Source organism: Rhinolophus sinicus, linkage group LG07, assembly GCF_036562045.2.
Source record: "Rhinolophus sinicus isolate RSC01 linkage group LG07, ASM3656204v1, whole genome shotgun sequence".
Lineage (NCBI taxonomy): Eukaryota > Metazoa > Chordata > Mammalia > Chiroptera > Rhinolophidae > Rhinolophus > Rhinolophus sinicus.
Genome location: NC_133757.1, coordinates 127,932,009 through 127,950,785, shown reverse-complemented (window position 1 = coordinate 127,950,785; position 18,777 = coordinate 127,932,009). Strand labels below are relative to the sequence as shown.

The window sequence follows — 18,777 nt, the reverse complement described above, 5'->3', positions numbered from 1 at the left end:
CCTTTTTAAAATAAATCTTGATGCTTTTATTACTTATTATCATGGTTTTTGCACTATCTTTAGCAAGAGCTAGTGATTTCAGTGGCTATGTTAAGTAAAATAAGTTATTTCTGAATGCCCTCTTTATACTCTCCCAGACTCCTGTTATTGCTATCTCACAGTTTTTAGATGAATGCACATGCAGCATTTTCATTATTATAAATGTTTTTATATTTCACTGCTGAGCCAATTGGTAAACTATATTTACATTTTTTTCTTTTATAATTTTTGTTTTTTTCTCCCTTAGTTTATAATTGTCTCATTTTCAAAAATTTGCTCAGTGTTCTCTGAATATTGGGATAAAGATTTTTCACACCTTTTAAAAGCTTTATGAAATACTCTTTAATACAGGAATCCACACAAACTTATCAAATAATCTTCATTTTTTTTCTCGATTGTCTTTCCTAGGTCCTCCATCTCTGCTCCAATCTCCATTCTATACTTGACATCTTGAGAACTTTCTGAGCTTGGGTTCCTATATCTTGAACACCATGTCTTTTCTCCTTGTATTGCTGGAGCACATCTTGAGTATCTCCTAAGAAAGGGGGGTGTGGGACATAAAATTTGGGGGGACTTGCTTGTTGAAAATGTTTTTATTCTGTTCTCATACTTGATTGGTAGTTTGCATGAGTATAGTTAGGATGTGATCTGCTCTTTTCTTTTAAATTTAAATTTAACAGTGCTTTCTCCTTCTGGAAGTTTTTAGCATCTTTATTCCTGGTTTTCTGAAATTTCACAGTCATGTACCTTCCTTCGTTTGGGTGAATCTTTTCATCCCCCAGGTACAAGTCCACTAGTCCTATAAAAATTTTAATTATTTCTTTGGTTATTTCCTCCTCACCATTTTCTTGGTTTCTAGAACTTCTATCCAATGTTTTCAGCCCTTTGTCCTACTTTGTCAGAAGCCCCTGTGGACTCCGTCCAGTTTCTAAGCCTTTCCATGGTCGTGGGGGTAAATCAGCTTAGTTCTCACTGCGCTGTCCTGTAGCAGGTACTTAGTTTTGACTTTCTCCCATGTTGCCAAATCTATACTTTCCATCCTCTTCATATATATTGCAGTTCATGGTTACCATTGTTCCTTAGTGTCATCAAATATAGAGGATGTTTGTTTCTCATTTCCTGTGTTTTTGGAAAGAAGACTGTATTGCAAAAAGAAACTCAGTCCATTTGTTTTATTTCTGGTTATTTTCCAAACATTGGTATGGTCATGTTCATATCCTGAGTTTATAAAAAATGTTCTAAGGCGAAACGACTGGACCTGCCAACAGAGATGAGTTTCCAGGATCAGTGCTGCAGATTCCTTGCACATCGCAGTGTCTGGACTTTAAAAATATCCCGTATTTCATCAAGTTCTAAGAAGACACTGTCTGATGTAAGCAGCACCACTATATCGCTCTGAGACAGAAGAGCAGTCAGTTAGCATTACATTGTGTTTTATCACTCAGAGGTCTTGTTAAAACTTTTTTATTGGGGTATAAAACACGTACCATAAAATGCATGGTCTTAGCTAGTCTTTTGCGTACAGTCAGTAATGTGAAGTTTACTTACTGTGATGAAACAGGTCTCCAGAACTTTTCCACCTGCACTTAGCTGTTTCATGTTACGTTTATGGACTGAAGTCTTTTAAATTTAGGTGGGTGTACATTCTCCGTGTACATCACACCGCTTTGTTTTCTTGCCTTTCTGTGACAATATACTTTGGTTCAGTGCTAAACCAGTGTCATTTTCTTGAAGACATTTAAGCAGCACACTTACATAGCACGCGTAGCATTACCAATGCACAGCGCATGTTAAGTGACAGCAGCTCAGTGGCCGTGTGGCTGTGCACCCGCAGTGGCAGCGGGGGTGGGGTGGGCGGGGGCTGTCACTCCTGTACTGTTTCTGTCTCAGCTATGACCATGAACTGCAGGTGTGTGTGTACACATAGGAAGCTAAGGACAGATATGTGCACACACACACCTTTTCTTTTTACCACGTAAACAGATAAATGGATCTCTGCTTTCTAGTTCCCAGATGAAGAAAACTTTCCAGAAGGAGGTACGAGTTTTAATATTGAAGACCATTTTCAAGCGATCACTGAGTCTAATAAGGACTCAATTGAAAAGGATTTAAGTAAGTTATAAGTAAAATGGAACATTAAAAGTTACTTGACAATGAACAGATATAGGTAAAGTCCCATGTTTTTTTCCTCCAGCAATTTTAGATTTTCCTCTGAAAGATCCACGACATTCACACCACCATTTGGATTATGATTTCAAGTCGGCAGAGCAGACTTCATGGGAAGCAAATAAGGTATCACGTAAACAAAGTTTTAATAACTGGGAGTAAAAAGTTTGGGTACTCTTAAAAAATGAATCTATTAAAAACTACACAGGTAAACATCTTAAGACTGGTTAATTTTTCTAACATGATTAAGAAAGTTTATCAACAACCAACCAACATTGTTTTAGTGGTGAAACAGGAGTGATTTCTGATAGAATAAGTAACAGAATGGGGATGACAGCTATCTTTGTTATTCTGACATGTTTCCGTTTTTGCAATATGCCCTGAAATGACAGGCTACCTAATTAGAAGGTAAGAGATAGTCACAAGTCCAAGATCAAGGTTCTGGCTGAGTGTATTTTCTGGGGAGGCCTCTTTTGCTGTCTTACAGATGTCTGCCTTCTCACTGTGTCCCCACATGGCCTATCCTGGGGTGTGCACGTGTGTCGGGAGGGGGGTGGGGGCATCGCTTTTTCTAAGGCCACAGATGGTTCCGGGTCAGGGCCCCACTCCCGTGAGCTCATCAGCCATTCTTACCTCGTAAAGGCCCTGTCTCCATACACAGTCACATTGGGGGCGGCGGCATGGTTCAGCCCACAGCGGGAGGAGCGTGTGTGGTGAGCATGTAGGGCTAGAGAAGGCATGCCGTGAGACGCCGGATAGAGGTGCTGAGGAGGAAGCAGGGTCCATGGTCTGGCTCGGAGGAGAAGCTTGTGTGCTCTCAGTGCACACAGAGGTGCCGAAAGCACTGAGAGAGGGTGGGTCCCTTTACAGATGAGAGAAGAGACCCTGATGTTCCGTTCTCGAGAGTCAGGAGAGGTGAGGGTTCGTTCTGTCGGTAACTGCGCAGACATCCAGTAAGTGACAGCAGAGGCATGTCTATTCGGCACCTTTTGGGTCGTCATGACCTTGGCGAGAGCAGTCTCTGAAGCAGGGAGGGTGGAGGCCAATTTAAAGTGGGTTGAATGGTGAGTGAGAGGTGAGAGAGTGGGGGTGGTGTGTGTGGACACACACATTAGTCAGCCGTCCACGCACCAAATACTCGAGTGGCCGCCGTGTGTCGCCCTGGCCCAGGGGCTGGAGCTCAGCCTGTGAGCGCCGCAGACCAGACCTGCCTCACAGAAGCTGGGTTCTCGTGAAGGGGGCCAGAGGTAAACACGCAGAGGTCCTGCCAAGGGTTTTGGGTGCCAGGGGAACAATAAAGCTGTGTGAGGGGACAGAGGGACAGAGTTCTGTGTTCTGTGGGTAACGGAAGGCCTCTCTCACCAAGTGACAGTGAAGTAGGGATCTGAATGGAGAGCCATGAGGGTGTCTGGAGAGGAGCAGTCCAGGTGCAGGGGTTAGCAAGTGAGTAAGAGAGTGAGCCTCAGAGTGAGTGAGTGGACACTGACGAGATGAGGGTCTGATCTCGCAGGGTGGCTGCAGGGCACAGGCTGCAGGGCACAGGCTGCATGGCACGGCTGCGGGGCACAGGCTGCATGGTACGGCTGCGGGGCACAGTGCAGGGCACAGGCTGCATGGCACGGCTGTGGGGCACAGGCTGCATCACAGGCTGCAGGGCAAGGCTGTGGGGCACAGGCTGCAGGGCACAGGCTGCAGGGCACGGCTGCGGGGCACAGCTGCGGGGCACAGGCTGTGGGGCACAGGCTGCAGGGCACAGGCTGCATGGCATGGCTGCGGGGCACAGGCTGCAGGGCACAGGCTGCGGGGCACGGCTGCAGGGCACAGCTGCGGGGCACAGGCTGCAGGCCACAGGCTGCATGGCATGGCTGCAGGGCACAGGCTGCAGGGCACAGGCTGCATTGCACGGCTGCGGGGCACAGCTGCGGGGCACAGGCTGTGGGGCACAGGCTGCAGGGCACAGGCTGCATGGCATGGCTGCGGGGCACAGGCTGCAGGGCACAGGCTGCGGGGCACGGCTGCAGGGCACAGCTGCGGGGCACAGGCTGCAGGCCACAGGCTGCATGGCATGGCTGCAGGGCACAGGCTGCAGGGCACAGGCTGCATGGCACGGCTGCGGGGCACAGCTGCGGGGCAAGGCTGTGGGGCACAGGCTGCGGGGCACAGGCTGCATGGCACAGGCTGCAGGCCACAGGCTGCAGGGCAAGGCTGCAGGGCACAGGCTGCAGGGCAAGGCTGCAGGCCACAGGCTGCATGGCACAGGCTGCAGGCCACAGGCTGCATCACAGGCTGCAGGGCACAGCTGTGGGGCAAGGCTGCAGGGCACAGGCTGCAGGGCAAGGCTGCAGGGCACAGGCTGCAGGGCAAGGCTGCAGGCCACAGGCTGCAGGCCATAGGCTGCATCACAGGCTGCAGGGCACAGCTGCGGGGCAAGGCTGTGGGGCACAGGCTGCAGGGCAAAGCTGCAGGCCACAGGCTGCATCACAGGCTGCAGGGCACAGGCTGCAGGGCAAGGCTGCATCACAGGCTGCAGGCCACAGGCTGCATCACAGGCTGCCGGGCAAGGCTGTGGGGCACAGGCTGCATCACAGGCTGCAGGGCACGGCTGCAGGCCACAGGCTGTGGCACACTGGGGATTGTTGGAGTTTTAGGAGAGGAGTAAGTGAAGTGACTGAACTTGCAGTAGCAGGAACTGGCCGGTGTGGGGAGCAGGTCCTGTGGTGACCAGTGGGATGGATGCTCAGTGAGTCTCGCCCTTTGTCGTCGTTTTTGTTGGGGGTGCAGTGAGATCTAGAAGGCCTCGGTTTGAACCCCACTCTGCTGCTTATACACTGCATGACCTGAAGCCAGTGTAACTGCTTAGCTGCTGCCGTCCATCCCTCAGCTGTAGCACGAGGAAGTGGGGTGCCCACCTCCCATGCGGTGAGCACTACATGTAGGGTAACGACAGAAGGGCCTGAGCTGTCCCTGCGCACAGTAGGCGCTCTGTGGCCCCGGCTGCGCTGCAGTGTCCCGCCTGTCTGTCTGTTTCTTTCTGGGCCTGTCCTGAAGTCCCAGCACAGCACCGAGAACCGAGGGGCGGGTCAGAAATGTTGTAAATGTGCATGTAAACTTTTTATCTTTATTGTCATTTACTCAGGAAAAAAATGCACACAAACACATTTTTACAATTTCAAACCACTCAGAAGTGTATAAAGTTACAAGTGAAAGAACACTTTCCTCTATCCCACCCCGTTAGAAACCACTCTGAGCAGTTTGCTGTGTTTTCTTCCAAACTTTTATTCTTTTATGCTGTTCTTATACAAATATAGACTTAAATGTGATCATCATAGTAGATTTTTAAGATTAGTTTCTGGAAGCAGGAGCAGATTTCAAGACTCTTCTAAGAAAGCAGTTTAACGTGACGGGCCTGGGCCAGCTGCGAAAGCTGGCTCATTTGGGAGTGATGCTTTGAAGTTTAGATCAGTTGCAGGTGAACTGGACCTGGGGACATAAGGGGACACTGCTCTGTGCTCAGGCCCTCCCATTGCAGACACGCGGCTCCATCCAGCCTGAGCCACTGGTCTTCACACCCCACCATCCAAATAAGCGCACCGGGCTCCATGCTCAGGATCTCAGTATCTTCGTTCTGTCCAGTCACTGGGAGAATCGTTGGCTCTGCAGCTCTGCATGGCCGGATGGGAGCATTATTTTTACCATGCAGATTTCTAAATTCATTCACACTGTGTGTGTGGGGGGGAACGCAGTAAGATGATGTTGGTCTATATTTGTTTCTGTCTGGATAGGTGACGTCACCAGAACAAAAGATGTCACTAGTAAGCCCTGTGTCTACTGTTTCTTTGGACTCAAGAGATGAAGACTTGGTGCTAGAACTCTCTGCGGACGCCCTGAAAGCAAGGACCTTGCCAGGTGACCTCTCAGCGGGGGACTGTTCCCACGTCGCTTTTTCTACCTGTCCGTGCAGTGCAGGCTTTCCTGGAAAGATTGTTACTAAAATGCCATGGAGCCAGATTCTGTGCACACAACCCCCTGCAGCTCCCACCCCATCTCACTGGTGGCTTTTCTGTAACAGGTGGCTCTCACTTCCCAGCACAGCACTCCTTCCGGCTCTCGTCCCTCTGTCTCCTCTCAGCTTCACAGACCTCCCAAGTGTCTCTTCCATCGCACTGCTTGTCACGGCTGTAACGCCACAGCCTGGCCCCTCTGGCCCGAGGAGAGTGAGTCATCGGATGTCTGGGCTGCACCACTGGCTGGCCTTAGCCGAAGCACTCAGTTTCCCCTTCTCCACCCCGTCAGGGAGCCCTCTGGCTGGGCCGTGCGCTCAGGCCTCTGTGCTTCCCGCACCGCCGCCCCATCCTGACGTCATGGTGGGTGAGGTTGTAGGGTGACTTGTCCTGGGTGGATGTGATAAAGAACTCTGTCCTTTATGGGCTCAGCGGCCTGCAGAGGAGTGAGTGGTCTGCCCGGTACAGGAAGTGAGTCCGTGGGATGCAGGCTGTGTCAAGTGCCGACTCTCAGTCACTCCGTGGAGCTCCTGCCAGCGGGGTTTTACCTGTCCTGTCAGTGTTGCTTGGTGGACTCACTAGAATCACGACCTGACACTTTATAAAAGGATGTCATTGGCTCACAGCTGCTCTGGCAGCTTCCTTGTGGTCTCGAGTTTATTTCCCACAAAGACGATACTGCCAGGGAGGTCCGTTGTTACAAAGCAGGTGAAAACTTCACGCTTGCTCATTCCCATGCAGCATCAATCATGCACTTTTTCATCAACCAATACTTACTGTTGCTTTTTACATTTTCAGGAATATATATATTACTAACCCTCAGCCAAAATTGGCCAAAACATATTGACCAGGATTGAATGCTTATCACACATCAATAGATCAAAATAAGGCTAGAACCTCCTTGACCCTGAAAGTCAACAATATTAATTCACAAGTGTAATAGAAGTGTGACGGAATAGAAGTGTGACAGCCAGGCAAACAGCATGGCCGCAGTCTGGACAAGGGGTGTGAACTTGGAACCAGACTGGGCTGCCAGCCACGGTCCTGTCACCTCCAGGCCTCACCTCTCGCTGTCCAGTGAGGGGCGCCAGGCGGGTGGGCTTCTTGGCTCAAAGTACTCTGAACCCCTGAGTGCTGAGTAAACATGGCATAGTAATTGGGGGCAAATCCTTAGCTAACGGGGACAAGAAAAGGATGGTTTCAAGTTCATTAACCTTAGAAAAGTTTCAGTCTATTAATTAAGCTCTGAAATGTGATTTTCTTTTTTGAGACTAAATCCATTAAATTTTTTTTATTTTAAAAAAAGAAATAAAATGATGTGTTTTCTTTTTTTTCTTTTTAAAATTTTATTGGGGAATATTGGGGAACAGTGTGTTTCTCCAGGGCCCCTCAGCTCCAAGTCAAGTCGCCATTTTCAATCTTTAGTTGCAGGGAGCACAGCCCACCATCCCGTGCGGGAACCGAACAGGCAACCTTGTTGAGAGCTCGCGCTCTAACCAACTGAGCCATCCAGCTGCCTCAAAATTATGTGTTTTCTTTTTGTTGTTGTTTTTTCCCAATGCAAATTGGTACTTTTTGCTCTCTTGCGTAGATACTCGTTTTCTAGAGCCTGGATAATGACCTTAATATGTTTTTATTTAATTGGCTTTGTTTTTCAGTGATGAAACAATTCAGTTCTGTGGAGACTAAGAACTTCCAGAGGCTTCTATCAGTAAGCAGGACGCGACTCCCACTTATTACTGGGCCAGCTGACGTGGGTCCTCGTTCACATGCAACCGGCTGTGACAAGTGGGAAGCCTCTGCTGCTCCCACAGTTGTGTATGAAGGTGCAACGGTACCTTCCTTCAGCTTTGGGCCTGAGGACCAGAGTGAAACCAGAGAATCCAGGGAGGTGACACCAGCAGACACTTCACTTCTTGATCATGTGTCTTCTCAAAGCAAGTGGCTGAAATATCAGAACTTACCCCAGTGCAACTCGATGGCTCCAAGCAGAGCTGATAGGCAATTCACAGACGGCTTCCTTGCCGAGGCCATTTCTGGGCCATGTTCTGGTGACACGGGTGATCGCCACGGCGATGCTGTGAAGGGAAGCCCGTTAGGTGCTGTGCGTTTGCAGGTGATCAAAAGCGTGCTCCGTCAACAGCAGCCGCATTTTAGCGGCCAGGGTCCACTTTGCAGAAAGCAAGCACTGTCTTTGAATTTAAAGCAGACTTCAAAGATGGAGGAACTTCCCAACCTGTCGGGAGAGCCTGCCCGCTATGAGCACAATGTAACAGGAGGTGCACAGGTGAGGAAACATACCTGTGTCTCTACATTTTTTCCAGTGGTTATTGTCAGAATTTCAGTGAGAGCAATGATTTTACTCTTGAAGCCAATGGCTTCTTTTTTTTTTTTTTTAGAATTTCCATGACTCTAGCTAGTCACATCTTTGATTTAAGATCTTTCCTAGTAGTTGTGACCATGAAGTGAAATTATGTATTTACAAATGTGTGGTGTGGTATTTGGCCCATAACAGGTCATTCGTTACAGCTCCGCCTGGTCCCACAGCCACTTCATTACTGCTGTCACTGACATTGGTTTTATTTCACACAATCAGTTCAGTTTTGCTGATCAGATCAGTATCAGTAAAGTACATCTTTCTATACGTTGGTTGTGAGCAATTCTTACTATAGTTGTAATCAGAAAGAGCAATACATAATGATTCATTCACATCAGTTTGAGTTTTTCCTGGCAAAAACTATTTAAACACTTACGAAGGGACAGTAGTCTTACTTGTTAATAAGTGTCATGCATAGCTATTCTTGCTATAGTGGTTTCTCATCTAAAGTTGAAAAATTATTTTAAAGAATTCTGGAATTTTTTTTAATTGTTTATTTTCTTAAGTATATCTATAGCAAATAATTTACTCACTAGCCAACAGCATTTTTTTGTAGTTATTATAATAACTTGAATTATTCCATTTCAGGAGATAAGTAGCTCTGAGCTGTGCTTCCCAAGTGGGCAGAAGATAAAATCCTCTCACCTCCCACAAAGGCACGTACGCATACCAGCCGATTTTCAGTCTCCTGCTCAGTACAAGCAGGTCTTTGCATCGTGTCTCAGAGGTATGACTGTTACCTTTGCGTTCCATTACGACTGACCGCCACTAAATAAGTGGTAGATACAGCTGTGAAAGAGTGTGATGACTTGTGGATTTCCATACTAAAGTCTCTCCTTGAGATTTGTTATGTTCTGTGTGTTCATTCCAGTTTTTGACAGTAACTTACCTTAATTCAGATCAAGTTGAGTTTTAAAAGTGGGATATGACAGTATTATCTTTTTCCAGTGATAGTTTTCATTTTCTTTTAAAGTAGAAGTGTCACAAATGGTTCTGTTAAGTAGGAAATACTGAGTATGATGCATGATTAGTTTTGACAGTTTGTTCTGTTGTAGAGGGCAAAACTTGCCTTTAAAAAGTGGGTATTAGGTTAACAGAGGGTAAGAGGGAGGGGGATTCTAGAAGAGGGTAAATGGGGTCAAATATATGGTGATGGAAGGAAAACTGATTCTGGGTGGTGAACACACAATGTGATACATAGATGATGTATTACAGAATTATACAACTGAAACCTATGTAACTTTATTAACAATTGTCACTCCAATAAACTTAAGTTTAAAAAAAAAGTGGGTATTAGTATGAGATTATAGTTTACTCTGTTAAAAGGCTGTTTTCAGATTTAGCTAACCAATAGCACATGTGCGATCCAAACATGAAATTATTCTGTATTTAATTTTCCTCTGTATCTTTTTTTGTAGAACATCTAAATATATTGCTGTTTGGGCTGGCACAAAGGTTGCACAAAGCTCTTTCGAAAGTTGACATATCATTTTACATGTCGTCAAAAGGAGAGAAACTGAAAAATGTAGAAAGTAGTGTGCCATCCTGCCATCATCATCAGCCTGCCAAGCTTGTCATGGTTCAGAAGGACGGTCCCAACAAGGTGCGGCTCCTTCTCGCCTCCTGTGCCACCGACGCTTGTCTCGTAAAGGGCTGGGCGCCTGCTGCTTTGGGAGAAGCTCAGAAGAAGAGGTCTCCAGGAGCCTTCAGTAACAAACATGCTCACAGTGCGTTGTTCCTGGAGGGCGACCTGTGCTCAGGGTACAGAAACAGGACTGATGATCAACCTTCAGGTTTCCCAGCACTAACTATGCACCCAGTGGTGCAGAGACCAGCACGGACGGGACCTTGTGTGATCCTCCAGCCGGGGGGTGGGGGGGGTCATGCCCATCGCAGTGCCAGCCCAGCATCAAGGAGCTCTCGGTGGCCCCCAGTGCCAGGGACAGACAGGCGTCCGCACTGCATTGACGTGCTGAACGTGTGTTATTGTGAAGGAAGTTAGTGTGTGTTGTGTGTTGATTCACGGCGTGTCCTCACTGGCAGACGGCGCTTCACGCGTCACAACAGCTTCCTCCACTGTTCGCGTATTCTGCCTCGTCCTTAGCTGAGTGTGGAAACCTTAACTGTAATTGTCAGAAGCAAGAGCCCATGAGTCATAGAACCGTAGGATGAAACGTTAGAGGCACCAAAAGTCTTCCTAAGATTGTTTGACGACAGGGTTGTCATACTCACGATGTGCTGTTGGGCACAAGGCTGAGGTGACAGGAAATGTGTTGTTGTCTGAGTTTCATTTTGAAACAACACTACACGTGTGTCCTTCTGTGTGCGCACATGCACTTACGTGAGAGAAAAGGGAGCACAAAATGCGCTGTTTCCGGGCGGCTTTCAGGTTGGCGGTGGTGACCATTTTAAATCAAAAACAATACATTTTATGTTTCAAATTTGTTATTTAAATTAACAAAGAGATTAGGTTGTTTAGGGACTAACTTATTGAGGCTACATGCTGACGAGCAAACTTTATGAAAGTTTTGACAAACATAACACAGAAACAGTAAAACTTAGATCAATGTTTTTCTCACTGAATTTTAGTATCTTCTTCCCCTCAGGGCCGTCTTTTTTATACCTGTGATGCACCCAAAGCTGACCGATGTAACTTTTTCAAGTGGCTTGAAAAAGTGACCCCAGGAAATTTAACGCAGAAAGAATCTCCAGCCAGTATGGTTTTAAGTGACATAAAGAGTATCGGCTTGTACTTAAGAAGTCAAACCATACCCCTCTATGAGGAATGCCAGCTGTTGGTGAGGTGTGTGTTATGATGCTAAATAATGGCCTCTAATTAGGTCAGAAAATAGTAACCTCACAGATTATCATTAGTTTGAAAAGAGACTGTGAGAGAAAAAAGATGTAAAAAGCAGAGGACCTCAGTTTTTCTAATTAGAACATGGGAATGATGTTCTGAAGCTATTTTTTGGCCCCTCTAAACATCAAGCAGGTAACTGGCAGGAATGCAGTTTTTCTGACCCTTATTATATGTCATTAGTGTCCTACGTCAAACCATATCGAACAAACCACAAGAATATTTTTGATCAGTGCAGGAGAGGAGGGTCGTGGTCATTCACAAGCCCGGGCTAGAGTTTCCGGGATAACGAAATTCTCCTTTTGGGAACATGTCCCATAGGAACAGGACCACCCCAGAAGCAGATGTCATGAGCATCTGTGTGATAATGTAAGAATAACATGAGCTGGGGGCTTCTAAGCACTTTGCATGTATTATTTCCTTTAATCATCACAGTTACCTATGACATATGGAAATAATGGGGATAATTCCTTGTTCCCATTTGGTAGTTATAGCAGCTGAGGTTTTAGATAGGTTTCCTGTCACAGTCTCTTAAAACATTTAATGATAACTCTGAGGGTTGCTGTTTTCTTCCTTTGACACAGTATGTCTTCATTCTGTATATCTGTATAAAGTGTATAAACACACAGAGACCTTGGTTCTTTGATTTTCCTTAAAGATTTTAAAAAACGTTTGTATCTTCAAACTTTTGATTGTGAAATAAATGAGTCCTGGGGATGTAATGTACAGCAGGTGACTGTGTTTCATACTGTATCGTATATTTAAATTTGTTAAAAGAGTAAATCTTAAAAGTTCTCATCACAAGAAAAAAATTTATAATTATGTGGTGATGGATGTTACTTGGACTTACCATGGTGACCACTTCACAACAGACTTGCTGAATCACTGTTGTACACCTGAAGCTAATATAATGTTATATATGTCACTTATATCTCAACTAAGAAAAAATGTGTACTGCGGTATTCAAATTCATTTTTGCTTTTTACTTATTTTGCAGGAAAGGATTTGATTTTCAGAGAAAACAGTCTGGCAAACTAAAGAGATTCACGACTGTACATCCTGGATTTTACAGTGAGCCTAACAGCAAACTTTATCTTAAGCTGAGTCGGAAGGAAAGTTCTTCGACTTACAGCAAAGGTGAGCTGGTGGCAGGGGCTGCCCTGTGTCTGTTCTGAATTCTCATGCCGCTCTGAATTCTCTATATTAGACAGACTTTTTAAAGTATAGTTTAATAGAGTTATATTGTGAGTTGTATAGTACATTGGACCGTTTCACAAAGCATGTTATACATTTTTGGTTTTTAAAAATCTGTTAAAGACTACGGATAACTGTTTAATTTTGTTTAAAAAGTCACAATGTTATCGGCATCCTATAAATAAGCATATTGATTCAACTGCATTCTGACCTAATGTTAAAACAAACTGAAAATGTAATGAGCTTATCAATACTTCTGTCATTGTCTGCACAATTTAACAACACTGGACCCCAAATTCTGTGGATTTGGAAATAAAATCCAAAACATTTTTTAGTAAAGCCTTTAGATGCACTAAATTGGGTAATCATCATCTTTGGTTTCATGACCTGTTCTTGTCACTGTTTGTCACCTAGCTTTAACCTTTATAGCAATGTGCATTTCATACACAGTAACCCCACTACCTGGCTGTTTCCCGACCTAAGGTGACTGTCCCTTAAATCCCTGTGTTTGTCAGCATCTTCCCTTTGTCTGTAGGTTCACATACATGAATTCCTAAAGAGCCATTTAAAATGTTGTTTTTTTAACACTATTAAGATGATGCAATTCTGTATGTATCTCCTGGAACTTACCTCTGTCTCTTCACAGCATATTGCTGCAACGTATATAGCTTGTGGGCGTGATCTAAATCTGCATCTAGATGGCGTGTTTGGGCTGCGTGTGTGTGAGTGTGAGTTTGTGACTGCACCACAGCTCATTCTGTCACTCTTCCCCTGTGGTCGTTGTTTCCACGCTGTGTGGACAGTGCATGTGAATGCTCTCGTATCTCCTGTGAAGTGTGGGGTCTCTTTGGACATTACACAGGATGGAGACGCCACAGTGCCACACTGATGTCCCACGTGCTTGTACTCCCACTGTCTTGGGTCAGCCACTCGGATGGGCCTAAGATGATGTCACTGATTTTAGTTTGCATTTTTCTGCCCACCGGTGGTGGTGAGTAGCTCTTCCTTCATATGCGTGTTGGTTATGTGGGTTCTTACCCATTTTACTGTTGTGCTGTTTGTAACTTATTTGTTTATCGTTTTTATCGTACATGTTAATCTTTTGTTCATCATGTATATCATGACTATCTGCTCCCAGTCTGGATCATGTCTTTTCACTTATTGAAGGTATCTTTAGATAAACAAAAATTCTTTTTGAATATAGTCAGATGAATAGTCATTGTCAAAAATGAAATGCTTTTTCTGTCTTGTTTTAAAAATCCCTATGCTCAGGTCTAAAATTATTCACCTGTAATTTTTATTAATTGCTTTAAAGTTTTGTGTTTGATCATTTTTTTCTTTCAAGTTTATTAAGGATTTCTTATTGGCATGGTGCTTGAGAAAATTGTCAGCCCACTTGGAGTTTTGTGTGTGTGCGTGTCTGTGTGCACATGCATGGGTGTGTGCATGTGCATGTGGTTGGGGCTAGTAAATGTTACTGCAGAATTTTCCCTTTGTCAGGGAACATTTCTATTCTTTCCCCCAGTTCTCTGTATAAGTGTAAGACGGACAGCATGATCATTGGTTGACATATGGATTGTGAATTGTTTTTTGTTTTTCTTTTAAGATTTTTTTTTTTTTATTGGGGAAAGGGAACAGGACTTTATTGGGGAACAGTGTGTACTTCCAGGACTTTTTTCCAAGTCAAGTTGTTGTCCTTTCAGTCTCAGTTGTGGAGCGTGCCATTCAGCTTCAAGTTGTTGCCCTTTCAGTCTTAGTTGTGGAGGGTGCAGCTCAGCTCCAGGTCCAGTTGCCGTTGCCAGTTGCAGGGGGCACAGCCCATCATCCCTTGCGGGAGTCAAACCGGCAACCTTGTGGTTGAGAGGACGCGCTCCAACCAACTGAGCCATCTAGGAGCTTAGCGGCAGCTCAGCTCAAGGTGCCATGTTCAATCTTTAGTTGCAGGGGACGCTGCCCACCATCCCTTGTGGGACTCAAGGAATTGAACTGGCAACCTTGTGGTTGAGAGCCCATTCTCCAACCAACTGAGCCATCTAGGAGCTTAGCGGCAGCTCAGCTCAAGGTGCCATGTTCAATCTTAGTTGCAGGGGGCGCTGCCCACCATCCCTTGCGGGACTCAAGGAGTTGAACCGGCAACCTTGAGCTTAAGAGCCCACTGGCCCATGTGGGAATCAAACCGGCAGCCTTCGGGGTTAGGAGCATGGAGCTCTAACCGCCTGAGCCACCGGGCCAGCCCCAGTGAATTTTTTTTTTTTTTAATTCGGAAATTGATCTCCATTATTTCTTCAGATAATCTTACCCTTTTTATTTTTCTCTCTAGGACTTTTATTATTCAGATGTTAACACTTCTGAATGTATTCTCTAAATCCTGACTCCTTTAAATCTCTTCACATTTCCTTTGTATTTTCTGGGTTTTTGTCCTTCTTTCGGGGCGATACCCTTCTAAATTGCATATTTTTCAAATGTATCCACTCTGCTCTTTATCCCATCAATTATAACTTTATTTCAAATATATTTTTGCAAATAATATTTGTTAGTTTCTTTTCATATTTTCTCGCTGTGAGTTTGCATTGCTGCTGTCTTTCCTTACCTCAGTGAATCTCTTTGCCAGGCTGAATTTGCATTCTTTGTCCATCTGTTCTGGTGTTTCCTTTCCTGTAGAAGCACTCTATAATCTAGTACGTTTTTCTTTTGAAGTCTTTGTGCCCCTTAAATGTCTCATTAGTTTGGCCAAGGAGTAATTTTCCCTGGTGGCATCCGCTGTGCTCCCTGGCAGTGCCTCTGGGGAGGGTGGCCCCGGTCTGGGCAGCTGCAGAGAGCTCAGGGGCTTGTATTCAGTGCCAGAGCTGCCGCTTTCCAGCCTTTGCGTGGCTGACTTACCCTAGTTCTCTGGGCCTCCGTCTTCCTTTGCCTATAAAGTGGTGACAGTACCTTGTTTCCCCGAAAATAAGACCTCGCCGAACAATCAGCTCTAATGCATCTTTTTTTTTTTTTTTAAAGATTTTATTGGGAAGGGGAACAGGACTTTATTGGGGGACAATGTGTACTTCCAGGACTTTTCTTCCAAGTCAAATTGTTGTCCTTTCAATCTTAGTTGTGGAGGGTGCCGTTCAACTTCAAGTTGTTGTCCTTTCAGTCTTAGTTGTGGAGGGCGCAGCTCAGCTCCAGATCCAATTGCTGTTGCTAGTTGCAGGGGGCGCTGCTCACCATCCCTTGTGGGGGCAACCTTGTGGTTGAGAGCCCACTGGCCCATGTGGGAATCGAACCGGCAGCGTTCGGAGTTAGGAGCACGGAGCTCTAACTGCCTGACATCAGGCCCGCCCTCTAATGCGTCTTTTACAGCAAAAATCAATATAAGACCTGCTTTTATTTTACTATAAGACCGGGTATAAAATAATATCATGTAACATAGCATAATATAATATAATATAACATTACATAGTATATAATATCAAACATAATATACCAGGTCATATTAATTTTTGTCCCAAAAGACACATTAGAGCTGATGGCTAGGTCTTATTTTCAGGGAAACACGGTAATAGTACCAGTCTGACTTTCAAAGTATCTGTTGACCCAGAAATGACAGAGGTTATTATGTTTCACCCGTGACCTGATTCCCGTAGATCCGAGACTGCGTGGACTGACCTGTTGCCCTGTCCGTGACTCTGTGGTTGTGTGGCTGCCCCCCCTTCCTGCCGCTCAGGCCGTGCTGTCTCCCAGGCTCAGCCTCAGCGCAAGGCTGGAGTCGGCTGCTCACGAGTGTTGGCTTGTCGCCTCACCGGTCACTGGCCCACCTGTCCCACTCCCACCGTTCTTCCTCCTGTGGTTGGCGAGAGTGGGATTTGCTGGGAGTTCGCTGGGAAAATCCATTCCTTTTTTTTTAGCCCTAGAATGCCTTTCTGTCATGTGTAAAGGATTAGTAGTCTCCCAGCTGTGTGGAATTTTATCATCCTCCTTTTCCCATTTCCTTTGTGCACAAGCACTGCACTGGGTTGACTTCTGTGCTTCTGTCATTTCAGTGGGAAGAAAGGGAGAGAAATGAATTTTCCTGTCAACTACTTGGAGTTAGAGATGTTTTCACAAATTGTGATGAATGTTGAATAAAACAAATATTCGCAAATGGGAATATATTGTTTAAAACGTTACCTCAATTGGCAAATATTTTTAAATAAATCAGGTATAAGCTCTACTATAGTATAGATCAGCTTTTTCTAAATTACTTTTCTAAATATATTCCTAAAACAATAGTTTATGGGGGTACTGGTAAGAGTTAGAGTAAACAAAATAGGGTCTGCGGCTAAACCAATTGGGAAAGTGCTGTGTTAAACACATAACCTAATCCAAGAGTTTTTAGAGCCTTAGTACATTGATGTGCACTGGGCTTTCCAGATGGGAATGGAGCCCGCAGAACTGTCCTTTCTGATGCAGGTGAGTTCATGGTTGCTCAGTTAACTTGAGAAGTTGTTCAAAGTCAGGGACTATAAAAAGTAATGCAAATAAATATTAACATATCAACTTAAAATATGTGAATATATTTTTATTTACTGATCTTTTGACGAAGAGTCCACGCTTTTGTTTAGAATGTGGGTTTTGACTGGCGATCCTTTGCACTTTTCTTCTGATAACAATCCCCACACATGCCCTGCTCATATAGATGCACTGTTTCAAATTGGTAAACATGGACCAAGAACTTAAAGACACTTGTGAAGCAATCTAAGTGGAGAATGGTTTGAATTTTTTTAAATCTCTTTTCTAGTCTTTTACATTTATCTCATCTGTACTTGAGTCAGAGCAGTTTTTTGTGTTTTGGGCTTTTTTTTTTTTTTTTAATTACGTCTTTCTAAATTGTTATTTTTCTTAAAACAGTTTTTTTCTTCATGCTCATAATGGTTCCAATACCCCATGATTGAATTATATAATAACAAACAGGGCTGGTGTAAGTACATTTTAGAACCAATACAGTTGACACTTTGTAAGTGTAAACTCAGCTGGGGGTGGACACGGTGCCCAGGTGCTGTGGGAAGTCGCCTGCTGGCTCCGCGGGCTCAGTGTGCTGTGGAGGTGGGTAGGCGCATTACGCAGAGAAAGCAGGCCCGTCTTTAACCCAGAGCATCAGGCCTACTAAGAGAACCTGGGCTGGACCAACGCATTGCTGGCTTTGTCTGAGCGTGGCAACCAAACATGTCCGAGCCCACCTTGGAAAGGCTGGCGTAGCTAGAACCCATTTTATAAGAGAAAGATGAGTTACGTGTTGTCTTTGCTTTGTTTACTGTTTTTCATAAATATAAAATAAAAGTAGTCCAATTAAAAACGTGGAAATGCAATGTTTTCTGTCCAGGTCATCTTAGTTTGGATGGAATCTTGCAGATATTTCTCAGCAAACAAAGAGAAATAATGTTTTCAGAAATAATGTAGGACTAAGCACATAAAGAATTCAAAATAGCCTTGGATTGAGCATACACTGAGCTCTTTGCCAAATGTCTGTTTTTTCAGATGACCTTTGGGTGGTCTCTAAAACCCTGGACTTTGAACTGGACACTTTCATCGCTTGCAGTGCCTTCTTTGGACCATCATCTACCAATGAGCTGGAGATACTGCCTCTGCGAGGCTACTGCCCCTCTAACTGGCCCACCAACAGTAAGTGTCACCACAGCTGGTTTCATGTACACTAAAAATGAACGTCAGAGGCCCACGAAGACACCCACCCCTCTTTCCCACATTGTGTACAGTGTGTTCCTGATGGTGCGTGTGGAAACTTAATATAGGAATATTTCTGCAGTGCAAGTCCCAGAGGGCTAGCAACAAAATCTTGACCCCTCACTCAAGTATTTTGTTAAAGTTGAATTCTACACGGCATATACCTGATTTTTAAAAATACAAACATTAAACGTGTAAGAACTTTCTCAAACAATGTTTTGTATCAAGTTCTAATTCTCTTAGTTTATTCGATTCTCTTGATTTTTATTTTAATAGGGTGCATTTAGTAATCAAACTGTTTATTTTTACACCAAAAAGGTTTCACAGATTTTACGAGAGATTTTGCGAGCAGCTGAGCAGGAAGGACAGTGTGTTTTTTGTTCCAAGGGTGTTTTATCGTCTGCCTTGGGACGTTCTCAGGAAGACAGTAGGCTGCGGCTTTT

At 44.8% G+C, this 18,777-nt stretch overlaps 1 protein-coding gene across 2 annotated transcripts in view; it reads left to right on the top strand.

Moving 5' to 3' along the window:
- The window catches only part of ZGRF1 (zinc finger GRF-type containing 1), a 62,809-nt gene that overhangs the window by 27,211 nt on the left and 16,821 nt on the right, over positions 1-18,777 (top strand). For both annotated transcript variants that reach the window (XM_074338577.1, XM_074338576.1), the window contains exons 11-19: positions 2,046-2,151; positions 2,234-2,331; positions 5,988-6,111; positions 7,865-8,493; positions 9,172-9,310; positions 10,002-10,186; positions 11,190-11,386; positions 12,438-12,577; positions 18,131-18,274. In XM_074338577.1, coding sequence (XP_074194678.1) covers positions 2,046-2,151; positions 2,234-2,331; positions 5,988-6,111; positions 7,865-8,493; positions 9,172-9,310; positions 10,002-10,186; positions 11,190-11,386; positions 12,438-12,577; positions 18,131-18,274 — 1,762 coding nt within the window. The remainder of the gene's footprint in view (positions 1-2,045; positions 2,152-2,233; positions 2,332-5,987; positions 6,112-7,864; positions 8,494-9,171; positions 9,311-10,001; positions 10,187-11,189; positions 11,387-12,437; positions 12,578-18,130; positions 18,275-18,777) is intronic.